Genomic DNA, 21,313 nt, shown 5'->3' with positions numbered 1-21,313 from the left:
AAGTAATTTTTGAGTTATTTCTTCGATATTTTTGCGATGCCCTGTTCAAAAGTTTGAGATAACAACCTGAAATTTTAAGTTATAGTCTTCAGTAGCAGACACAAAACATCAAGCCTAGCTTCACAAAGAGACAAAAATGTTTTCGGAAAATTGTCAGGTACAAAGACTGGACTGAATACTGGACTACTTTTCAAGACTACTTTAATTAGTAACGTAAACAAGAAGCAAGAAAGGCTGGCTCATTGGAAGGAAAATATAGAGAAAACTAATGTGTAATTGCTGCTTTAGCCGGTGTAAACAATTCTCGCGAGATCTAACACGATTGTGTGACGAAAGCGCAAAGGAACTTTTAAATGTGCGCTCTTATCGCCACCTAGTGGTTAATTTTATAACAAACTTTTCTTGGTTCAACTCAATACATTAATAATACGTGAAGACAGTGAAACGTTTCAGTGCTTTTGTTTACAGACCGATCTCCGTAGGAGTCGTTTAAGCTGCCGGTTGACGCTTTAATTGCCGTTTCCACCGCGGAGACCCACCAGGTAATAGCTCCTCAACGTCAGGCAGTGCTACTTAAAACAAGCGGCTTAGCTAGATTAACGTTTTATAAATGTCAAATAATTATAGTGATATTGATTTAACTAGTTGGATTGAATATTTTGAGGTAATGATTATTGTTTGCAAACATTCGTGACCGGGAGTTTTGTGGCAGTCAAGCTGCTAGCTAGCACACAGTTATTGCCAAAGTTTTACCGTCAAGGCGCTTCCCCCCCGCGGAGTGCTTTCACACGGTTAATTTAGTGTCACAGCTTTAAAAAAATACACAATCCTGCTGTATATAGGTTATTAAAGCTGTGTTTTACTGTTTATCCCGCTAATAATTTTATCACCTAAAATTCCCTCCAGGTGCAACCAGCGGAGCCCAGCCCTGCACTTAGAAACAGATAGACCCACAAGTAACCCTGCAAGTTAATTCATTAATAAACAGGGATAGGTTTGACGAGCTGAACTAATGAATGAATGGCTACTCATTCTGCAGAACTTTGAGATGGAGATACTCAAACTTATTTGAGGCCATATTATTTTTGTTAATGCTGTGAAAAAAGCTGTTTCTTTGTAAACATACATTTGTATTTAGTTGTAGTTTTGGCTGCAGTATTGGGGTTGATGTGTATTGATTTGTGCAGGGAAATGATAAGCCCATATTCACGCTAGTGTTAGGATTTACGTGATCTTAGTTTGAAAGACAAGGGTTTAAGGTCAGATGATAAAGTAAGACATCCACGCTTTTCCGGAGCCTTTTCCAGGTTAACAGTGCATATGACCACTTAGAGCTGTGGTTCGAGCAGGGAATTATCAGCCCCTAGGGATTAATATTGATAAGTATAGATTTACTCGCATTATTGCTTCTGCTTACAAGGTCAAGGTCAAATTTATTTATATAGCACATTTCAAACAGCCGATGCTGCACAAAGTGCTTAACAATATAAAAATGGTATTAAAAAGCAACAATGTAATACAATAATAACAATAAAAAACAAAAGGACAGTAAAAGAATTAAAACAATAACTAAACTAATTCAAATAAGACCAAAATGCTTGGGTCATAATGTGTTAAAAGCCAGGGCATAGAAATGTGTCTTTAGTAAAGATTTAAATTGCTCAAGTGTTTGTGCAGATCTAATATTTAAGGGGAGACTATTCCAAAGTCTAGGACCTGCCACAGAGAAGGATCTATCACCATGGGATTTGAGGTTAGTCTGTGGGATGGACAACATTAGTTTTGATCTAGACCTCGTGGTTTTTCCTGGAGCATAGGCAGAGAGCTCAGACAGGTAAGGAGGGGCTCGGGCATTAAGTGACTTAAAAACAAAAAGTAGAAGTTTAAATTGGATCCTGTAGGAGACAGGAAGCCAGTGTAAAGAAGCTAAAACTGGGGTTATATGCTCTCTCCGTTTGGTACCAGTTAGCAGGCGAGCAGCAGCATTTTGAACCATCTGAAGATGATGGATGGTGGCCTGATCTAGACCATAATACAATGAATTGCAGTAGTCCAATCTGCAAGTAAGAAAAGGGTGAATAACACGCTCAAAGACGTTAGCCGGAAGGTATGGCTTTACCTTGGCTAGCTGTCTTAACTGAAAAAAACAGGACTGAACTACTGCACTCACCTGCTTATTCAATTTAAAAGAACCATCAATGTAGACACCGAGGTTTTTTACATGTGTTTTACAATACGAGGAAAGGGTGCCCAGAGTGCTGTCGATATGATTAAAGTTGCCAAAAATGACAACCTCAGTTTTATTTTCATTTAGTTTAAAAAAATTTAATGACAACCACTGTTTGACATCATCAAGGCAGCGTAATAAGAGCTGCGAATGGTCTGACCCTGCTTTTAAAGGTAGATAAATCTGCAAATCATCAGCAAAACAATGAAATGAAATGCTGTACCGCGAGAAGATGGAGCCCAATGGCAACAAATAGAGTGCGAACAGGGCAGGACCCAAAATAGAGCCTTGAGGTACACCGTATTTAAGAGGGGCTATTTTGGAGTTGTGGGGGCCCATATTGACATAAAAAAACCTTTCTGACAAATAGGAACGAAACCACTGTAGGGCAGATCCTTTTAGGCCAGCATGAAATTCTAGCCGTGATAACAGGATGATAACAGCCGTGATTACAGGGCTAGTTCTTAATCAATCTCCTTTTTAATTGCTAATCAGATATAGGTAGACCAAAAAAGGTTTTCACCACAACAGGAGAGCTTCATTAAGTCAAATAAGAGTATAAAAATGCTTGCATGACATTCAGTGCAGAAGCTCCACTGCTGAATGTGGTGTCCTTGTTCTGAACTTCCAGTAAGAACGTGCCAACACTGATAAAAGGAGCTGGTAAGATTGGAGAGATATGATTACTGTGGAATGAATTTTTAAGAAATTCTCTTAACCAGGTAACCCAGTGTTGGGCCCACTTTATGTAGAGTTAATGTTGTGTAGAAGCTAATAAAATGATCATCATTGCATGAGAGCCAGTCCGTGGTCATTTTTATCAAGAAGCTTATCCAGATGTGTTCATTCCTTTTCTAACTGCGTTTTGGATCAGGATCTTAGACATGGATAGCAGAAGAAAGAAGGTGGCCTTCAGCTGGCTCCGAACTACAGTCACTTCACCAGCACATCATCAGGGTGGAAACGCTGACTCAGTCACACCGCCTTGCCGGACCATAACGCAAAATGAAGATTCAGAAACTTTGCCCTGCAGTGATTCTCCAGGATCTGCGCGGCTTGGAGCACTGAGTCTGGATACTCCCAAGAGAAAAGCCGAGGTGCTCTCTGAAAGTCTGCCCTCTGTAGGCAAACTTAAGCTGCGGAAGCTTTCCAGAAAAAACAGTGAAACATTTAAAACTTTGAAGGTAAACCTTTGCCATTGGATTATAATTTTAGATTGAATGTTTTGAATCTATCTTGAGTCTCACAAGTTGCTTGGTTCCAGTGAATACATTATCTGTTTGTGGTTAATTTGGCACAGGACAAACCTATGAACACCTCAGCCGCACAGCCAGAGTCCAAAAACATCCAGAAAGCTTCACCACCTCCACCCCACTCTTTTATCTTGAAGAAGAAAGACAGGACACCTGAGGAGGGATTAAAGGCTATCTGCAGGAAGGCACTGATGGCAGCCCTTGGAAACACAAAAACAACGTGCAGCACTACTAATATCATCAGAACTGACATGAACAGCTTGTCTTCACCTCTGCAGACTGAACGTCCCAGTCCAGCCTACCTTGAGACAACCATTGTGGATATTAACAGCTCCTGGAGCCAGTATGACACTGCACCTGAGGACCGAGGCGGTAGCAAAGGAGATCAGTGGCCCACCCTGCAGGTGTTGGAAGACTCAGACATCAAAGGTGATGCTTCAGAGCCAAAGACAGATGGAAGGGTAAGCAACTACAACTTGTAATAAAAGTAATATAGCATTTCTTCTTGTTATAATGTTTTAGTTGTGCATTGGTTGTTACTGATTCTTTTGAATTCTAAAGCAGCTTCAGTTTTTATTTTAAAATGTTTTTAAATGTATCATACCATAAAATTATCATGGCGCTGAATCAAGATTTTGTTTTTCAGCGTTTTGTGGTTGAAGGAGAGGATTTTCCCAGGATGTTTGTTAGTGAGGACTCTGTTTCTCTGGAGAAGACCTTCCAAGACAGACCATTTCCTCCAGACAATGAGCTGGAAGCTGAGGACCATGACTCCGCCCTCCCTGCACTAGAGTACATACCAGATTCTTCATCTCGTTTCTCATCTGACCAGAGCTGTGATCAACATCAAACTTTAGTCGATAGTGAGGGAGGTGTAACTCCCACTTTTACGTTTACACCCTCTAATGAAACCACTGGGACCCTCGAGGCAGCTGCTAAAGACATGGAGGTGCCTTTCTCATCACCACAGAGGAAAGTTTTTGTCTCACTGAAGCAGCCCCACTCACCGCACGTGAGCGTTTTAAATGCATCTGCAGTTGAGGCTGACAATATTTGCTCATCCATCATTAGGGGACATTCATCGGATCCCTTTGCTCTGCCCCGACACTCAAATACGGGAGCGTCAAAGCTGTGCTTCGACCCCACAGCCTCACGCAGGCAGTCGGACGGTGTTTTCCGCATGCGTTACCCTGGTTACTCCTCATCTCATACTTGGACTCCTAGAAGACTGTCCTTGGGGGCTGAACCTTTATGGACCAGCTACCCCTGCTCAAGCAGTGAAGCTGGCTTCATAGACACGCATTGCCATCTGGACATGCTCTATGGAAAACTTGGCTTCTGCGGGACGTTCAGCAGCTTTCGAAGGCTGTACCAGAGTAGCTTCACTGGAGAGTTTCAAGGCTGTATTACAAACTTCTGCAACCCAGATATCATGGTGAAAGAGGCGCTGTGGGAAGGTCTGCTGGCTGAAGACATGGTATGGGGGGCATTTGGGTGCCACCCGCATTTTGCCAAAAACTACTCGAGTATTCAAGAGCGCAATATACTGACGGCGATGAGGCATCCAAAAGCCGTGGCCTTTGGTGAGATGGGCCTGGACTACTCCTACAAAAACTCTACTGACACCTCAACGCAGAAAGAGGTAAGGTAAAATCTGAAGTGGATTTTCTAATTTGAGACTCCGTTTTTCTTGAGCAGCGTATGCCTGGATATTGAAAATAAGAATGTCGTGGTCTTTGTTTTGTTTCTCTGCTTCTCTGTGAAGGTGTTTGAGCGGCAGCTGCGTTTGGCCGTGGCCATGCAGAAACCTCTGGTGATCCACTGCAGGGATGCAGATGACGACCTGCTGAAAATCATGAAGAAGTGTGTTCCCAGGGAGTACAAAATTCATAGGTGTGTTGTGTGTGGAGTAAAACCCTTTAAACTCAGTTTTTCTTTTTATAGCTTCTTCTTAAAATTAATTGCTTATTTTTTTTGTAAGAAATTCAAATGTTTCAGTTTAGAGAAATAAGATAAAGGCTTGCACTTTATTTCTGACTAGCCTTTTTGTAATTGACTCGTAATAGTTGTCATTTTTCGATGGTGATGAAGAAGAACAGAAAACGGTCATAAAGTGAATTTGAATTATTTAATATGTCTGAAACACAACAGCTGTTCTGCTCATTTCCACATCAGAACTGACAACCTGAGGATTTTTAAACTCTAAAGACCTTTGGAGTTTAAATCTTAGTGCCTTTAATCAGACTTTTAATTTGAATTACGTTGTGCTTTCCAGGCACTGTTTTACAAACAGTTATCCAGTGATTGAGCCCTTCCTGGCAGAATTCCCCAATTTGTATGTGGGATTCACAGCCCTAATCACCTACTTGAGGGCTACAGAGGTCCGGAATGCCGTTTCCCAGATCCCTCTGAATCGCATTGTGTTGGAGACAGATGCGCCATATTTCCTGCCAAGACAGGTATGTGTAGATAGAGGCTCGGGAAATCCAAAACAAACATCTTGTGTCATTAATGAAAGAAAAGGTTTCTGCCATTTTTTTTTTAAATTGCAAAATATTAGAAATGTATTATTGAACAAACTAGAGGTATGTCATACAGTTTATTAGGTACGCCATGCTAGTGCTGGTTAAACCTGCTTTTGCCTTCAGAGGATCTTTAATTCTTTGTGGCACAGACTCAACAAGTGGTCAGTTCTCAGAGAGTTTGGTCTCAGATCACAACACAGAAATGCCCACTTTGCTATCAGATTAAACATTTGAACAGTCTTATGTTACCAAGATATGATCACAAAAGATCCTGTTACCGTTATGTTCAGTGTTTTTTTTGTTTTGTTTTTTGTTAAACCAGCATAAAGGAGGATGAAAGGTATATAATGGTATGACGACAGTCTTGGGAAAACAAAGAAAGTTTGATCTATATCAGAATCAGATGTAAAGCATCAGAGCTGATTTTTAACAGACAACATCATCATACTGTGTGCAGCAGATCCAGCAGTGGAGACGTTTTTGTTCCACCATGCTTCTGAAAAGAACCTCCTGCCTGTTGGCCTGTCTCTTGTGTTCCTTGACTGCTTGATCTCTTGTTGATCTGAAACGAAATTTTCCCTCCAAGAGTGGAGTGAAACTGGGCACATATTTCTATTGAGTCTAAAACTACTATCAGAATTTAAAGCAAATATCCGTGTTGTTATATTTGAGGTATTAATTATTATGAGACTCCATGTTGACCTTTTTGAATGTCATGCTCTTTAATAGGTTGGGAAAGGTGTCTGCCAGTTTTCCCATCCTGGAATGGGCATCCATACTCTGCGGGAGCTGAGCCTACTGAAGGGGGAAGACATGGCCACTGTCCTTGACACCATCCGAAACAACACCACTCAGCTGTATGGTATATGACCTTTAGAGAAAACGCTGTAAACTGGCAAGAAAGAAGAGAGACGTTTCCTCTTTTTGTTTTATATTTGTCAATTCTCCATATATGGATGTTGACGTGTGGAGAAGAAATTTCATTTTAAACAACCTGAAAGAGAAAAAGGAGACAAGCCTGACTGGAATGAAAATATCTCTTGTCTAACAGAGATCCAAGTGTATAATTGTTTATCTGAATATTTCTTTTATGCCGTTGTTATTATAGATTAATTTCTAAGCAGTTTGTGTTTTTCTTTTATGTGTGTTTCTGTAGTTTTACATTGCTCGCTTGTTTGGTTTGCTGGACGTTTGGCTGCCTTGGTGTGATGCAGTAGAGATGCATTAAAAGTCTTTATAATAGTGCTTCTTTTTTCTCTGAGACATGTTTTGTTAAATTAGTCATCAGTGCGAACACTGGTGCTGATGGAGGAGCGCACGGAGACAGGAAAGCATAGTCTACAGTGGAGCAAACGTGTACACTGAACAAAGCCGATTCTGCATTGAGGGAAGGAGAGGGGCTGCGGGAGCGGTCCATTACTCCACTTTAATGACGCCCTGCTCGTCACACACATTTGTCTAAGTGCTCTTTTTTTTTTCTTTTTAAATCTAAACAATATCAAGAGTGAGCAGATGTGTGTTCATCCTGCCAGTTTTTTATTTATTTATTTATTTTTTTAAGCACATTTCTTATTATAGAGCCTTTAAAAAGGTCAGAGTAAACTCTGTCACTGAGGTTTGGACAAGATGTTCTTCAACATCCTTCTTCCTTTTTTTTTTCTTTTTCTTTTTTTCTTTTTAAAAAAAAAAACATGGTCATTTTGTGTTTTGTAAGACATTTAGCCTTTTAATTGTAGCTTTAAAGGTACCAGTTAAGTCTTTACTCAAGTGTTTGCATCCTAAGCATCTGTTTCCTTGATATTTTTAGCTCATACAACCAAAGTTCACATGGTGAGACATTCATGATCCATGATATCATGAGGGTCAGAATTTAATCAAACTGGCACACGGTGGTCACCTAATGGGTCTTCACCCAAATCATACTCAAAGTCAAGCATAATGTTTATGCACAAGGCTTACACTTTTTTCTCCCTGATGTATTCAACAATATTCAGTTCAGGTTATTTAGCAAAGTCGTTAACAAAACATTCTTATTAATAAATTTTGCGTGCAAAAAGACATTCCCAGGCCAGTCGATTATATCTCTCGACTGGCCTGGGAATGTCTTGGTGTTCCCTGAGCTGCGCTGGGGAGAAGTCTGGGCTTCTCTGCTTAGGCTGCTGCCCCCCACGGCCAGCCCAGCCCAGGGTGAGTGGCGGAAAATGGATGGACAACTGTTTGTGAGGTTCCTTGACTTCTCAGTGGATTTTAATTGTTAGTTTTTGCAGTACAGCTAATTACCACCAAGAAAACTGTTATTCACCCATCAGGTAACCTGTAAATCATGAACCGGATGAGCTGTTGCATCACAGACCTTCTGATTTAAAGACTCATTAAATATAATACAGTGAGACAAAAGGTTGATTGATGCTTTATTGTATAAGGCATACTCGAATCCTAAAGAGACAGATGGTATAGTGTGTGCTGTAGTGATCTATACAGGGTATCATTTTTTACAGGTTGACTAACATTAGATCGTATTTCTCTGCTGACACAGGAGTTTTAATAATGAATGCAAAATGTCAGAGTGTGAGTTAAACATTTGGGTGTTTGAGAGACATTTTTCCTAAAGCTGCACCCCGGGAAATTCATAATGACAGCTGAACCAACCCCTTGATGATGAACATAATCTTTGAGGCTGAAATCTCCAGGAAATGCTATTTGGCTGATTGATGTGTTCCATTTTACACACAGGGTCACATGGTAAGCATTTTAATGTTTTAGGCATCATTCATTTATCTTGTATTTCATGTTATTTAACCACAGTCTAATAACTTAGATAACTAAAGCTGATTATGGAAAACACTGACACAGTCTCTGATCTTCAACGAGGAGATGGTCTCTCTGGGGAAAATAATATATATATATATAAATATATTGTAATATTTAAAGGAAACACTTTTTTTACTGTATAAACCAGAAAGAAGGGACAACCTGCTGATTCTGTGTTTCCCAGCAGGCGTTGCACAATCTCCTGCAGCTCTACAATGTAGTCCGCCAAGTCTTCTGCTCTCAAGGTGACGCCAATTTCAAAGGGCGCACTTATCTGGTCCGAAGAGAAAAAAAACACAAAGCTGCAGGATTGACTGCTGGGAGATGGGCTGTATTTGTTTTGTATTTTTCCCCAACTCACTGTCATGGTTTTGTCCATATTGGTTTGATTTGGCTCCTCCATGGCTTGGCGACCGATTCTGGAGGACTTCACTTTGTTCTGTGATTTAAAAATGACATCTCATCATTGTTATGAAATAATTTCCACTTAAGAGGTTTAATTAACATAAGAAAACCTCCCTAATTCAAATGGCATGGGTGAGGTACAGTGCAGAATAATGTCACTGGTTGGTTGGTGAGTTCACAGTCTAAATAGCTGGTAGAGTTTTAATTTTTAGTCCATCTTAAAGCTTTGGTGGTTATGATGGGTGATAATAAGTTTAAACTCAAAGGCTGAAAACAAAAAACATGAAGCATTGAAATATTTATAGGTTATTACAAGCGTTAAAAAGAAACCAACGCTGAGTGAAGTTTTCATAAAGATTTTATAAAAATGTAGTTTAAAAAAAAAAGATAAATTAGGACAAAGTATCTCACCTGAGGTTTCTGTGATGGGCTGAGGAAGCTTGAGCCCGCACTGGTTGACTTGCACCACAAGGTCAAGGAACACAAGAGAAAAGCCAACAGGCAGGTGTTTCTTTTCAGAAGCATGGTGGAAGAAAAACGTCTCCACTGCTGGATCTGCTGCACACAGTATGAAGATGTTGTCTATTAAAAATCAGCTCTGATGCTTTTCACCTGATTCTGATATGGATCTAACTTTCTTTGTTTTCTGTCCATCTTCGTACCTTTATATACCTTTCATCCTCCTTCATGCTGGTTTAAAAAAAAAAAACACTGAACACAACGGTAACAGGATGTTGTGTGATCATATCTTGGTAACATAAGACTGCTCAAATGTTTAATCTGATAGCAAAGTGGGCATTTCTCTGTTGTGATCTGATATGAGGTGTGATGGACATCTTATCAGTGGGCTATGGACAGAATAGTATTGCAGTCACAGACTTCTACAGCAGCACTGACTCTCAGGCAAGAGCTGTAATAAAGTTAGCAATAATCTAATGTTTGATTAGACAGGAAACTTAAATTTATATCAGCATAGTGTTATCATTACATCAGTGCTCAGCTGGAATGAATGCTACTTTAATATCTCTGAAATAAACAAATAAACCAAAGTAACTGGAGCGGATATTGACACAGCCATGTGGCATTTGATTTACAAGGATTTTCACTCACATTTACATGCTTGTGTTGTGTAATTGTGCTTTCAGTGGAACTGTGATGGTTCAAAATGGTTTTTAGTTTTTAAATCAACAGCCTACCAATTGACAAAATACACGAAGCCTAAAGCATCATGCATAAGACACAGTATGAAGGACAGTTTATATGAAATGGAAAAACTTGCATTGGTCAGACAGCTACTCCAAGAAGTGTAATTACATTTCTTTGATTTAGGAAAGTAATCTGTATTTAATTTTTTTCTTATTTAGGCATCACACCTATCATATGGTTACTCAATACTTTGTTAGGTACACGTGTCCAATTACTCAGCACGATTATCTAATCAGCCTCAACTCAATACATTTACCCATGTAGACAAGATCTAGACGACCTGCCGAAGTTCAAATGGAAGATCAGAATGAGGAAGAAAGGTGATTTAAGTGACTTTGAGTGTGGCATGGTTGTTAGCACCAGATGGCCTGGCCTGAGTATTTCACAACCTTCTATAGGGTTTACAGAGAATGGTATGAAAAAAGAGAAAATAATCATTGACTGGTAGTCAAGCAGTAACTCGGTCCCTCGTTACAGCCAATGTGCACAGAAGAGCATCTCTGAATTTGCAGCACATTCAATTTTGAAGCAGATGGGTTACAGCAACAGAAGACCGCACTCGGTTTCTCAGGATAGGAAAATGAGGCTGTGACATTAAGATGTTCAGGAAATAAACAATAAACAGTCTGAAAGCAAGGCAGCACGGTGGCACGGTAGTTAGCACTGTTGCCGCACAGCAAGAAGGTCCTGAGTCTTTCTGTGTGGAGTTTGCATGTTCTCCCCTTGTTTGCGTAGGTTCCCTCCGGGTACTCCGGCTTCCTCCCACCGTCCACCGACATGCAGCTTGTGGGGATAGGTTAATTGGATAAACCAAATTGCCACTCGGTGTGAATGTGTGAGTGTGAATGGTTGTCTGTCCCTGTGTGTTGGCAGGGTGTACCCTGCCTCTCGCCCTATGACAGCTGGGATAGGCTCTAGCGCTCCCCGCGACCCTGAAAAGGATAAGCAGAAGCATGTATCCATCCTGTCTCATAACAGCAGATCAGTCTGCAGGGGACATTTTTGTCCCCCTCAATACCAACTGATCATCCTTTAATTTCCACAGCTTACCTGAGTATTGTTGCCGACCATGTCCACCCCTTAATGAACACACTGTACCCATCTTTTGATGAAAACTCTCAATTTCAAAAACAAACCCCCCCAAACACTTTTGGGATGTGTTTAATTTTCATTGAGGAAATGGTAAGTTTATCCAAAAAAGCTTCTACCCAACAAGGGTGCAGACACTTTTCTCCTAAACATATTGAAATTGTGTTGGATTCTAAACCTTGGATTAATGCCAATAGCCCTGTTGCAATTAAAGCAATTTTCATAACTATCTCGCACATAAATGCATATAATCACCCATAAAGCAAAAAAGACAAGAAAAAGAAAACTATAAAACTACTAAAAGTCGTGCAGGAGGGAGTCTGCACGACTTTTTTCCCCTTCCTTATAAAATCTGTTTTCCTTTATCTAGACTAGACAATAGTCATCTCATTTTATTTTAGTTTATAGTTACTTTTTAACAAAAACGGTGAAAGTAAGAATGAACGTTTGAAACGGAAATGCGTGCAGTGTCGGAGAGACGCCACTAGTTGGCTGTAAAGCGACAGTTTGGTAGCAACAGAAATACCAACGAAGAAGTCGGACTCCAGCAAACAGCAACAAACTGGAGATTAAGGTGTAGGGGAAATGGATAAAAAGAAGAAACCTTTAGACGTGACTGCTTCATCGGTGAGTTGAATGTACAGGCAGCTCTTCAAATATTTGTTTGACAGAAACTGTAGACGCTTAAGCTTAATTATACGGATAAACATAGCTAACTTACTCTCATGGTTGCTAGCAGCACATACAACGAGCATGGACTGTATTTAGAAGAAATACATAACGTTTGTTAGTTTTTTTTCTTTAGAGAATAAACAGCTAAACCTTAAATTTCGGTTTTATTTCGTGCAGCTAGTGGACCTTAAAGCTGAGCTGTACAGGAAACAGGAGCAGTTCAAACGGCAGAAACTTGGACAAGAAACTTCTGGAGCAGGATTCAAAGCAAAATCAAAAGATAAGGTACAGCACGAGTGATTTCTGAACGTTTTTTTTTATAATGGCGTGCAATGACTGACTCACGTTTCTAATTTTCCTCTCCACATGTTCCTCTGCAGAAGCCCAACATCTGGAATAAACAAAATGCGGGTGTTTCAGCAAGAGCTGCTAAAGATGCAGAGCAGCTGGAAGAGGAGCGGAGCACCATCGATACAGCAAGGTGAGTTCAGTACTGCTGACGTTTTTCTGTATAACAGGTGGACCAAAACCTCTCACAGCTTTTTTTCTACTCTCTCGACAGGCGTAAGTTGGAGGAGAAGGCGAGACTCTACGAACAGATGACTAAAGGAGACTTTCCTGGTTGGTGAACTGTTTGTGCCTTATGTCTGCTACAACAGCATCAAAGTGGGCATACTTTGTATTTACCTTGTTGTGTAACTCATCAGATGAGGAGACGGAAGGGCTGTTCCTTGTTGACTTCACCCAGAAGATTATTGACAAAAAGAGAGAAACACTTGCCCAGAAGGAGAAAGAGGACGAGGAGCAACTCAGCTCATCACCCGTCCCTCCTCCTGAGAACCCGGATGAAGAATGGTAACTTCACATTGATTGCATTCATCAATATTCAACTTGTGCTGGCATCATATAACATATCAATATTAGGCTTATATGTTTTCCAGTATTTGCTAATACATTATGTTGCCAAAAATATTCACTTGTCTGTCTTGAGTGGCATTCCTTTCTTAATCCATAGGGTTTAAGATAATACTGGCCCACGCTTAGCTTCATATCTTTCAGCTTTCCACAGGTTTAGGAGTGAGTTTATGGGAATGTTTGACTATTCTTTTAGAAGCACATTTGTAAGGTCAGACAATAATGTTTGATGAGAAGGCCTGGCTCATAGTTGGCACTCTAATTCAGCAGTGGTCAGGATTCTGTGCAGGCCAGTCAAATTCTTCCACTCCAAACTTGCTCATCCAAGTCTTTATCAACCTTGCTTTGTGCACTGGTGCTCAGTCATGTTGAAACAGGAAGGGCCGATCCCCAAACTATTTCCACAATATTAAAAGAATGAAATTGTCAAAAACGTCTCAGTATGCAGAGTTCCTTTCACTGGAACCAAGAAGCTGAAACCACTGCTGTAGAATCCAGTGGCAGCTGCTCGGCCATAGAAACTCATTCCATTATGCTGGCTACCCACTATTCTTGAGCTAATCTGAAGGCCACGTGAATTTTGTAGGTCTGTAGCGATTGACTCTGCAGAAAGTTGGCGACCTCTGCACAATGTACACCTCAGCATCTGCTGACACTGCTCTGTGAATTTACATGGTCTACCCCTTCATGGCTGAGCTGCTGCTGTTCACAGTTAGTTCCATTTTGTTATAATACCAGTAACAGCTGAGTGTTGAATATTTAGTAGCGAGTAAATTTCACAATTGAACCTGTTGCACAGGTGGTAAGGAGCTCCTAAGAGCGACCCATTCTTTCACAAATGTTTGTAGAAGCACCTGGGGCTTGCCACCTTTTGTTTTTAGAACAGAAGAAGCCTCTTGTATAAGAGCTGAGACATCTTCACAAACTTAGTTCAGTTTTCTAGACTACCATGAACTGAATGATTGAGAAGCCAGAAAGTTTTTATCAGCCACTATATGCAAATAACAATTTTTGCTCTGCGAATATAGAAGGAGTGATCAGACTCTATCACTGCTTTTTGACATTACAGATAAACAAAAGGCCTTGTGGTGTTATTTGTCACAATATTTAAAAAAACAAAAACAACTATTTTTTTTCTCTGCAGGGTGGACTTTGTGGATGCTTTGGGACGATCTCGGCGGTGCATGAAAAAAGACCTGCCAGACTTTAAGAAAATGGACCAAGACCTTCAAGGGAAAGGGTAATTATTTATGTATTGTGATTTTTTTTTTCTTCAAGGATGGTAATGAAATATTTGAAACTCTTAACTCTTTTGGATATGCCTGGTCCCTGTAGAAAAGCTTCATCAGACAAGACATTACTCTCAGAAGACATGCGACGAGAGCTGCAGAGGCAGGAGTGGGAGAGGGAGGAAGAGGAGGCAATGAAAAGGCCTGTTGGACCGATTCACTATGAGGATATCAGACAACAGGGTTAGTGTCACAGCAAAGAGCTTTGAGCCCTTACATCGTCTTTCACTCAGTCAGCCACAAGGCGATTTGTTTGTGGTTACAGATTAGTATTGAGCCTGTGTCATCTTTCCTCATAGTTGGCTACAGAGTTAATGGTGATCTTGAGAGTTTGAAGTTAGATCTTTGTGGGTTTTGCTTAATCGCCACTGAATTCTTTGCCAAATAATATATACCAAAAGAATTTATGGACTGAAAATAAGGTCTTTTTTTATGCTACGCTACACTTTGAAACAGAGGAAGTTTGGTTTGCAGGTTTGAAACTGTTGTCTTACTGTTGTTGTTCTTATCTCAGAGGCTCGGGACCTTGGTGTGGGGTACTACGCATTCTCTCAGGATCAGGAGCAGCGGCAAAAACAGAGAGAAACTCTGGACATGCTTAGAGATCAGGTGAGCTATTAAACACATGTAAAATGCTGGCCCAGGACAGCATTATGGTTTCTGATAGAGGGATGGACATATAGATATTCTATTCATCCCAGGGGAATGACTGTGTTATAGCAGCAGCATAAAGAATAATAAAAAAAAACCATTGATAAAAGCACCACAGGCCCATATTGAAGGCCTTGTTATGTGAGGAAGTGCAAAATTGTACATACAAGAGAAAGAGATAATTTGATAACAATGGAGAGAATTAATAAAGGAATTATTTAACTGTTTACAACACTGAACATTTATAATGTAATAAAAATATTTAGATTGTGATTGTCATTTAAATTAGATCCATCAGGAATTATTTATTACTTTATAATCTAATAAGTGTTTTATTCCACCTGTTCTGTCCTGCAGACTACAGATCAGCGCACAAAGAGAGAACGACTGAAGGAGAGGAAGCAGGCCATCCTACAGGCTCGACTAGCCAAGGTAAGGCAGAGGAAGATGAAGAAGGCCAAGCTGGATGGTACAGAGGAAGAGGAGAAAGAAGAGGAGAATGAAGGTTCGGATCTGCACGGCTGTTTGTGTAGAAAATTTGTTTGCAGGCTTCAGTTCAATGATCGCACGAATGCTAGTAAGAACAGTTATGAATTCTTGGTTTCAGGAGAGGAAGAGGAATTTGAAACAACAGGGACCTCCCCTCAACCAGAGGAGTGCCCAGAGGTCAGCATACTCAAGAAGGTGGAAGTGGAGATCCAGGAGAGGAGAGACACCAAACCAGGAGTTCCTCATGTCAGAGAGTGGGACAGAGGCAAAGGTAAGTCTCATTTTAAAAAAAACCACTTTCATGTTATGAATATAATAAATGTGCTGTATGTTTCAGCTAGATAACACGTTAAATAGGATGTTTTCTTTTCTGTCGATGATGAAGTTAATTCATTATTTAGATACAGCGGTTTCTGTGTCATGCATGCTGGGTCACTGGCATGATTTAACTGGGACCCTTGATTCAAACAGAGACATTGATATTATTAGTAACACTTGTTTGTCCTTCTGTAACAAATCAAAATGTGTTGTGAAAAACCCAAAGTTCAAGTCCCCAACTGATAGTTATAGTATAATATACAGTACTCCAATAAAAAGACTATTTGGTTTTCCATTTGATGAGCTCACACTGCTTTAGGCTGTAGTAATGTTGAGATGTGTATTTTTTTTTTTTAATTTGTGGAAATTATTGCAAATACAGAGCAGAGCAACTATGTTTGCAGATGAAAACTTCAGAGAGTCTCATTTATAAAACTGCTAAAAGAAGTACAAATGCACAAAAGCTGAAGATATTTGTGTGCCAAAAGTCAGCGTTCCTGTTATAGATAATAGACCACGCGGAAATGTGTGGTCAGCCTCATACTCTGCCCTCTGCACACCCACATTCAGCCAACAATGGTGACGCCAAACTCCTCATGACATTTGATGCATAGAGAAGAGCCAGGCCCCACAGTGCTCATTGCTTGTATTTCCTTTTCCTTGATCTGCATTATGAACAGGACTCATAATGACTGTGTGAGAGCTTTTATTGACTTAATGCAGTCTATGAGCAGGTGGTGAAGGCAAGTCAGGTCAGGTGACAGTAAATGTCAGAGGTGACTGACTGCTGTCACAGTTGCACTGTTGTTGCACTTTTATGCAATTTGTTAGTGCTCATTTGCTCTTTGAACCAGGGCTGATAATCACCTTTAATATCAGGGAAAGGCAAGTCTACAACTATCTATAACTCCAACTGAGCTGTGCTCCAAAGTCAGCCTCTTCTGACTATAAAAATGACTACCACCAGCTGTTCATCCTGAAGTGTCCAGCTTCTATTATTAGCACAGCACAAGTGGATGGAAGTAGTTATTTATTTGCATCCTTCTTCAGCCAGTTTTCTGGAAATTCCATTCATATTTGCTTGGCTGTTTGGATCAAAGCCTAGCTAGTTCTTCTAATAAATTCAGCACCATCCAATAATAGATTGACAGATTGGCTTTATGTCACTTTTAGGTGGAGTTTTAAGGATCAAGGCACCTCTGTTTTCTGGAATGTAACCTCCCTAACATTAGCTTTTGTCTTTGTTTCCTTTCAGAGTTCATGTTTACTGAGTGGAAAAGTCGGCGTCGGGAGGAGCGGGATACTGAATTTGCACCTCCGTCTGCATACTTTGCAGATGACAAGAGGCCGAAACCAGGAAAGTATAAAAATGAGGAGAATAAATCCAACATGTCCTTCAAGTGGGCAAGAGCTCCAGGAGGAATCTCTGAGAGCAAAGCAGAACCACAACCTCGGTCTAAAACTGCATCTTCACCTCCTGAACCTCAACCAAACCCTCCCCCGTCTGCACAGCCACCGCCCTCAGACAGCTCGTCGCTGTCGGCTCCCCCCTTTCATCCCCAGTATCCCCCTCACCCGCTATTTTATCCTCCATTTCCTCCTCCACCTACTCCTCAGTTTGCAAGCCCACCTCACCTCCTTCCTCCATTTCCACCACCGTTCCCACATCAATATTCACCCCAGTATCCACCTCAGGTGCAGAGCCAGGCGCAACCTGCAGGTGACAGCCAAACCCAGCAACTCCACCAGGGCCCTCCTCAAAGTCTGGATGACATGTTGTCCTTCTACAGGAACTCCACCTGATGTCTAAATACTGCTTGATGTGTAGTTGGGTCATATTGTGAGTTTAAACACTGCTCTTTTTTTCTCGCTCTTTGTTTATAGAGTAAATCACAAAAACAATAAAACACAATATGTCAGCTTTTTGGAGTTTAGATATTTAATAAATATCAAGAGTGCATCATTTGTGTTTGTGTGTATTTTGGTCACAGAAGGGATTAATGATTAATTTCTGCTCAAGCACTGCACATGAATATCAAAACTTTAATCCAGCTACGAAGAATGACTGAGGGGATGTCATGCAATGCCTTGTTACTTCAGGGTCAGAGGTCAGGCAGAGACCAGTGACCTGAAGCCAGCTGAGATCTTCTGCCTTGACCTGACATACTGAAGTTACACCGTTTTCTGGAGAGAAATGATCAAAAATGAATTGTCATCGTGCAGGTGACTGCTGTTCAAAACCCCACAAGGCTAGCCGCTCTGATCGAAACTGTGGGAAGAGCGGTGAGTGCACTGAACGAAATATGGGAAAGATCTTCGAGGAGCTCACGGCTCTTAAAAGAGAGACCAGTGATGGACATTAGGACGAGTGTAAAATGGATGCAGTTCGTTCGACCTAAACCAGTTACCTCCATCTCTAATGCGGCTATGCCTCCACCCCTGACGGCGCCAGCTGCTTGAAGGTTGACGCCGAGGAGAACAACAACATTCTTCCAGGAGAGACGATAATGAGAACGAACTGACTCTCTGCCCTATTCATCAAGGCCACCTGCGTAGGACTGTTGATCTTTGCCTAACAGGCGAAAGGACACACACCCCGACACGCACACTGATACTGATATGCACTCACCACACTCCCTTCCCCGGATGCTTACCTCGCTCGATGGAGACAGCGGCTCAGCTGGAGGCGCGAGGAACTGCAGCGTTCGCGACCGCTGTGTACATCGGCGTAATCCCCGCCCCTATGGTGCTTGTCTGTGTTTCATGGCGTATAGTGTGATGATCTGTGCTTCTTTATGTGCTATGGAGTTTCCTGTTTTCTCCTCATGATGACTCCCTTGTTGGAAGTCATCATGGGCAGAAACCCCCTTTTTTTTCTCCTGAACTTTGCCCCTATATGTTACATATCTCACTGTCTACCCCTTTTTTGCTCCCTAGCCGGACCTGTCTCCCCAATGTAAGTTTGTATATTATGTATTGTCTGTATGGTCGACTAGGTCTGTCATTTCAGCTCCTGGCAACTGCAACTGACAAATAAAGCTTATCCTATCCTATAAAGTTAAAACCATTTGTGGGTTTTTGCTTAGATGAAGATCAACCGTTCTTTTATGAGTAACCAAAACAAAAATCCTGCTAAATCCTTCCAAGGGGTTCATAAATTTTTCTTGCAAGAGTATATCACAAAATGATTCATATTTGTGTTTAATGTCAGTCGGCTCACGGAGCTGTTTGGAATCTGGGAGTGTGTAATTTAGTTGCAGTATATAAATATCCACCAGATGGTACCACATACACTTTTATGTGAAGTTCAAGTGACGGTTCATTGATTTCTTCACTATTCCTTTAAGAGTTGCAGTAGCCTTTGTTAGTTGTTTATTTACTGAGTATTTATTAAGGAAATTCTTATGCTTTGTCTCAAAACTGGCTTCGGCATAGCATCTTCTGATGCCTCAATTTATTCCTTTGCCAATCCAAACTGGGAAACCTTTTTTTCTCCAATCTTCTCTTGGAAAAACATGCTTGAATAAAGGTGCAGTTATGGTGAGCCTGTGTGAATATTAGCCTCAGTTTCCTGTTCTTATTTGACAGGAGTGGTCTTCTGCTGCTGTGACCCATCTCTAATATTTGATATGTGCAATCATACCTTGGCTATGAAAACTGTTTATTTAAGTTACTATTTTGTTGCTATGAGCTTGAAGTAGTCTGACCATTGTCCTCTGAGCTCTGGCATCAACATGACATGTTCATGCTGAGAACTACCACTCACTGGATATTTTCTTTTTTTCACACCGTTCTCTGTAAACCCTTGAGATGGTTCTGTGGGAAAATCCCAGAAGAGGAGCAATTTCTGAAATACTCAGACCAGCCTGTCTGGCACTAACAACTTAAAATCACTTTTTTTTTCTTCATTCTGATACTCGGGTTGAACTTTAGCAGGTCTTCTTGATCATGTGTACATGTCTAAATCCAGGCCATCGTTCATCTTTGGAGAGAATTTAGCAGAGCCCAATATAACAACTGCTCAGCTAAATAACCTCACATCACTGTTATGGGAGTGACTCAAAACTAGCTTTAATCATGCTGATTGACTCTGAATGCGGGCTGAATGCAGGCTGTTACATAAAAGCATCTAAAATTACCCTATAACGGAGATTCAGGCATGCAGCATTACGTTACAAAGGACAGCACTTCTGCCGTGGGATAATGTTGGTTTACATGTGCTGAAACATAACACAGACGGTTATCAGTTTTCTCATTCTGACCTCTGACCCTGTGCAGCTCCACAGAAAAATCACAACACACCTCACCAGGGAGCTATTCAAGGGATTAATAAAAAGCCTGATTTACCACTTGACCCTCATCACCCTATTAGCCTTCCAGTTAGATATTTGGCCTGGGTTCTCCCTCCCTTGTTTCCTCTCTAACGAGAATGTTAGTTTGGCGCATTGTGTGTTTTGTTGATCTCTCCAACACATATTGGGTTTATCTTCCTGTTGAGGTAGATTTTTGACCCAATTGTAACCTTAAACATGATGTTTTTTTTCCTCTTTTTGTTACTCTAGTCTCATATTGAGTCCATGCACTCTCAGACAGCTGAAGCACTGTGTCACTGGTAGGTAGATGTATTTGTGTGTGTATCTCTGTCAAGCATGTGTTTGTATGCACTGTTGAAGCTAAACTGGTGCCAGGTAAATTTTCTGCCTGTGGGGTGACAATATGTTTCTATAGTAACAGGACCTCACAGACTAAAAGTCATATAGTGAGTTAAAGAGCAAAATAATAATTTATTTCCTCCCACATGGTTCCTTTTAATGGTATCGCTCAGCTGGTTCATTTTTTTGGTCCAGACTGAAATAACTCAGCAGGTTTTGGAGTGATTATCACAGACTGTTTTTCCCAGGATATTAAAAATGCTCTGGGTTTTTCTTCACAGCCACCATAAACGTGATATTTGTGGCTTTTAGTGAAATCCCTCAACAACTGGCCGAGTTTAAATTTGTCCAGTACTTTGGTTTATGACCAGATTTATGCAAACTAATGAGACTTAATCAGCCTCGGCTTCCACTGTGTGCTCAGCAAATGTTAGCATGATAAAACACTAAGAGTAATATGTAGATCATAATCAATCTAAATTGCTGAACACCAGCATCATGTTTCAGGTGCACGGTCATTGTAAGCAAATTAGTGTGCTGATAAAAGGATTAAGCTGGAAGTATCACTCACTCTATATAAACATAATTAAGGTAATAACAATAGTGACATGTATAATCTTTGGACAGTCTGTTTATTGCCAAAAAAGTTGCCTGTGAAATGAAAAAACAAACAATCAAACTAGAAAACAGTGATTTTCATTTTGTTTTTGTTTGTATGTCATCTAAAGCTTACACTGACTGGCCACTGGTACACTTTTCAACTGCTTGTTGACACAGTTACTCACATGCTAAAAACTAGACACAGTCAAGT

The 21,313-nt window shown here is 40.7% G+C and overlaps 3 protein-coding genes across 3 annotated transcripts; 2 read left to right on the top strand and 1 right to left on the bottom strand.

Annotated features, from left to right (window-relative positions):
• The first annotated feature begins 331 nt into the window (after nt 1–331).
• tatdn2 (TatD DNase domain containing 2) lies at nt 332–7,250 on the top strand. Its single transcript, XM_026168027.2, has 7 exons — nt 332–542; nt 3,102–3,411; nt 3,528–3,941; nt 4,127–5,122; nt 5,246–5,373; nt 5,756–5,939; nt 6,735–7,250. The coding sequence occupies exons 2-7, from the start codon at nt 3,112–3,114 to the stop codon at nt 6,873–6,875; spliced, it is 2,163 nt and encodes a 720-aa protein (XP_026023812.2). The 5' UTR covers nt 332–542; nt 3,102–3,111; the 3' UTR covers nt 6,876–7,250.
• Nucleotides 7,251–8,403: 1,153 nt separating this feature from the next.
• Nucleotides 8,404–10,304, bottom strand: ghrl (ghrelin/obestatin prepropeptide). Its single transcript, XM_026168025.2, has 4 exons — nt 9,633–10,304; nt 9,178–9,255; nt 8,979–9,090; nt 8,404–8,888 (listed from the first exon to the last, which is right to left on the bottom strand). The coding sequence occupies exons 1-4, from the start codon at nt 9,744–9,746 to the stop codon at nt 8,869–8,871; spliced, it is 324 nt and encodes a 107-aa protein (XP_026023810.1). The 5' UTR covers nt 9,747–10,304; the 3' UTR covers nt 8,404–8,868.
• A 1,684-nt stretch (nt 10,305–11,988) lies between these two features.
• On the top strand, nt 11,989–17,810 carry ccdc174 (coiled-coil domain containing 174). The gene is made up of 11 exons (XM_026168022.2): nt 11,989–12,143; nt 12,366–12,473; nt 12,569–12,669; nt 12,751–12,809; nt 12,896–13,043; nt 14,248–14,343; nt 14,439–14,575; nt 14,907–15,001; nt 15,401–15,548; nt 15,651–15,803; nt 17,106–17,810. The coding sequence occupies exons 1-11, from the start codon at nt 12,102–12,104 to the stop codon at nt 17,651–17,653; spliced, it is 1,635 nt and encodes a 544-aa protein (XP_026023807.2). The 5' UTR covers nt 11,989–12,101; the 3' UTR covers nt 17,654–17,810.
• The last annotated feature ends 3,503 nt before the right edge of the window (nt 17,811–21,313 follow it).

This window comes from Astatotilapia calliptera, chromosome 5, assembly GCF_964374335.1.
Source record: "Astatotilapia calliptera chromosome 5, fAstCal68.1, whole genome shotgun sequence".
Classification (NCBI taxonomy): Eukaryota; Metazoa; Chordata; class Actinopteri; order Cichliformes; family Cichlidae; genus Astatotilapia; species Astatotilapia calliptera.
Note: the sequence above shows the minus strand (reverse complement) of the source record. Positions and strands in the feature narration are given on the sequence as shown.